This window comes from Vigna angularis, chromosome 10, assembly GCF_016808095.1.
Source record: "Vigna angularis cultivar LongXiaoDou No.4 chromosome 10, ASM1680809v1, whole genome shotgun sequence".
Classification (NCBI taxonomy): domain Eukaryota; kingdom Viridiplantae; phylum Streptophyta; class Magnoliopsida; order Fabales; family Fabaceae; genus Vigna; species Vigna angularis.
Window position 1 is genome coordinate 19,929,815 of NC_068979.1, and position 3,949 is coordinate 19,933,763.

The window sequence follows — 3,949 nt, forward strand, 5'->3', positions numbered from 1 at the left end:
TATTCTCAATTGTGGGTTGTTGTATTTTCTTCCAGATGAAGCACTTTCTTTCTCCAAAATAAAACATCCCCTTTCTAAGCAATTTAGTGCAGCGTGTTTGCTTCCTTTCTTTTTCAATTAGAAAGATCACTTTCTTATGTGAGCTACTTCCAAGCATCAATTAAATATCAAAAACCGTGAGTGGTGGCTGAACCATAAGGTGTGAGCTTTACTTCTTCCCATGTGCAGACCACTTCATTCTCTCCAATTAATCAAGCCCGAGAGTTGCTTCTCTTTTCCAATAATGAAAAATATTATTTTTAAAATAAAATTCAGCATTTTGTTTTGCATGCCACCAACTTCATTTCCCTCTTCTTTCTTTACGTAGCTGCACCCACAAATAAAGAAAACCATGTGGCTCCTTTTTGATTCCAAAAGCTTTTCCAAAATGACTTCTCCATGGGCCCTACGTGAACTTTCATTTGGTGGCCCCTTGTCTTTATTCCACATCATGTTATGAAAAATGAGAGAAAACCGCCGTGAGCTTCTTTTGCTTAGCTCTGAATTTCATTTGTTCATGGCCCCTCCTTCATTTCACTAAGTCCATTATATCCTTTGGTCACCAACGTGAACGGTTCATTCCACCATGCCATTGTCTTTCAAATTTATTTTGACAAAACCGTGAATGGGCGTGTGGTGTGTATATTTTCCAAGCCAATTTTTACTTCTTAAAAATTCTAAGAAGTGAGATGTTTCCAAATGTCCCAAAATATTATCCAACAATTTCCCTACACTCAATAATGTAAATAATTAGTCTCAGATAATTCAAATTAACTAAAATAAGAATTTCTGATCGAAGTAAGCACAATTCAGAAAAATAGGAAAATATTGGACAATTAAGTACAATTCCCCGATTAATTCTAGCATAATAAACTAAGTGAAGTGAACAAAATATTGACTCATCAGACCTCAACATGAGTCATTTTTTCTTCCTTTCTTTTCTAGACCGCCCTTTCGGGTTTTTCAATATAGGGGACTTATTCTTTTTTTTTTTTTGAAAATTCTTTTGTTCTTTTGTTTGCCTCAATGGATTCAGGGATCACTCAACTAGCGCAAACGAGGATAATGTTGGTCAGGCCAATCTGCCCCAGTGTAAAGGTTTTTGTTACTGAGGGCAGTGACAATGTTTACTAGGGAAGATCCTTTATTTTGGAAAGTGAAGGGTGAGATTTTTCAAACACCATGTGCACAAACATCTCAAGAGAAAACATCAAATTGTTATTTTTGATTCAACATTTGACCTCGGAAAAATCTGACACTACAACTTTTGTTTTCTTTTTGTTATCAATTCTTTTATTTTCTTTTTTTTTATTTATATATTTTTTTCTATTTTCGAAAAAACAAGAGTTTGATAATTTGCAAGAAAGACAAGCGACTCAATATTGCCTTCATTTATTTGTTTTTTTTTTCAATTTTGTTATTCGCGGCTTTCGTTTTTCTCCACGACACCCTATTAGGACATGATTTCCAGTAAACCTTGGAGATACCAAATAATGAAAGTTCACATTAAAAGTCACGGATAAAAGCATAATATCCATGAGCATAACCCTCGTAGCAAGACAAAACAACATCAGTTTCGCCTTTTACAACAACCTATGCTTTCCCATATAGTTCTTCATTTGTCCATGGCATTTGTAGGGGCGAACTCGCGCCTTGCCAGAGTGCTGGATTGACTTTCTTCAAACTTTAAACATCCTGAATCGATCAAAGATTGCACTTTATGCTTTAAAGTCTTGCATGCCTCTGTTGAGTGTCCACACGCTCCTTCATGATAATCACACTTGGCGTTTGTGTCATAGCTCTTTGGGTACGGAGGTCGTATAGGTCTAGTTGGACAAACCTTTATGAGGTTTCTGCGGAGAAGATCTGGCAGTAACTCTGTATAGGTCATGGGGATAGGAGTGAAGCTGGCGACCTTCTCATCACGATTGTAATTTCTTCGCTCAATGGGTCGATTGGACCCATGTGACATTTGAGGATAGGCAATAAAATGTGAGTTAGCTATTTGTTTTTTATCTTTCTCATGTCTAGGACCATACTCATTTAAACTTGCTACTAGTTGTGAGCCTAGTGCAATTTTTCCATTTCTTATGCCACCCTCGACCCTCTCTCCAATTACTACTATGTCAACAAAACTTGAGGAGACACTGCTTATCATGTGTTCATAAAATGGTGGTTGTAGAGTATTCAAAAATATGGTAGTCATCTCCTTGTCGCTCAGAGGCGGTTCTACTTGAGCAGCAATTTCTCTCCACCTTTGGGCATATTCTCTAAATGATTCAGACTCTTTCTTCACCATGTTTTGCAGTTGTATTCTGTCAGGTGTTAGATCTTTATTATATTCATACTGCCTTAGGAATGCATCAACCAGATCTTTCCATGAATATATGTGAGTAGTTTCTAAGCGCATGTACCAAGTCAAAGCTACGCCAATTAAACTTTCTTGGAAGATGTGAATCAAAAGTTTTTCATTGTGGGCATAAGCTGCCATTTTCCTGCAGTACATAGTTATATGGCTCCATGGGCAAGTATTTCCCCGATATTTCTCAAATTCTGGCAACCTGAACTTTGGAGGTATCACCACATCAGGAACTAAACATAGTTTTCTAGCATCTCCAAATTCAAAACTTCCTTCGCCTTCTATGGCTCTTAACCTCTTCTCAAAGACTTCTAATTTACTCTTGTCGTCCTTAAAATCTGCTGGTGTAACGACATAAGATGAAGACTTCGTCTCAGGTTGTTTTTTCATTATCATGTTCTCAATACCTGGTTGGATTGTCTTCCCAGGAATTGTGAAAGTGGTTGCCCCAAGCTCGCCTTCTACTTCAACTGCATTACCTTCGGCCTTTTGAGTATCAAGATGCCCCAAGTCCACTCCTGATGGTGGAGTATAATTCGGGGGAAGACTATAGGAAGGGAAAGTTTGTACTTCTAGAACTCTTTGTTGTGGTTGTTGTGCGCACAAATCTTTGGGGCTTTGTAAGGCATTCATGGCCTCTAGGATTTGACTTATTTGTTCCTTCAGCTGTTGGATATCGACTTTCATCCCCTCTTGAACTTCTCCTTGGTTCTCCATGATTTTGCCACTGGTTCGTGTCCTTTAGGATGTTTTGGAGACTTTAGCCGTATTATTATTTTTAAACTGAATTTTATTAGATGAAATAAATTAAGAAAAAGAAAATAAAAATGAAAAAAAAATAGAAAAGACAAAGCAACGCAATTACTATAGTAAGAAATTATAAAGATGCGAAAACATTGCCAAATGTATAATCTGGAAATTAACATGAAACAAAGTCAATAGGACAGTCCATTCACAACATTTAAGTTCAACACATGTGAGGTGTGCAAAATCACGATCAACTATCATGAGCCTCAGCCATTACATTCTTCATTTCTCTTATCAGTTTCTTGCAGTAATTGAGGAAAGTTTCAACCTTCTTAGGTGGGTTAAAGATCGGCAATGCAGACTCAGCATCAGCTAATAGCTTAGGGACATCCTTAATGGCTTCATTGGCAAGGGAAGCTAGCTGTGCGAAACTTCTCTTCCAGTTTTTTATAACTCGCCCTTGTTCAATGGTATACTCCTTCATCTGATTCATCAACTCTTGATGTTTCTTCTCTGATTCAGCCCGATGCCAACGTTCCTTCTTCAGTTTTGTCACTGCTGCATTCGCCTGTTGTTCGGCGTCGTCCATTCTAATATGCATTTTGTGCAGTTCCTCTAGTACTTTTTGCTTGTCCCTCTGGGATTGGTCACACAATTGCTTCGTAACACGCTCTGATATCTCAATTATACCATATTCCCGGTCTTTCAAAGTCAGCTCAATGTTGGCCGCTACTAGCTCTTGCTTTTGTCTTATTAACAACTCCTCGTATGCTTCGCTGTTTTCCACACCTTCTTGCTTAAGAT

General features: G+C 37.8%; 1 protein-coding gene across 1 annotated transcript; it reads right to left on the reverse strand.

Moving 5' to 3' along the window:
• Window positions 1-1,654: 1,654 nt before the first annotated feature.
• Window positions 1,655-3,115, reverse strand: LOC128194428 (uncharacterized). Its single transcript, XM_052870026.1, has one exon. It carries the CDS (start codon window positions 3,113-3,115, stop codon window positions 1,655-1,657), a length of 1,461 nt encoding a protein of 486 aa, XP_052725986.1.
• Window positions 3,116-3,949: the final 834 nt, after the last annotated feature.

What these genes read in the sequence shown, in the direction of transcription:
- LOC128194428 (XM_052870026.1), bottom strand. Translation starts at nt 3,115, where the DNA reads ATGGAGAACCAAGGAGAAGTTCAAGAGGGGATGAAAGTCGATATCCAA.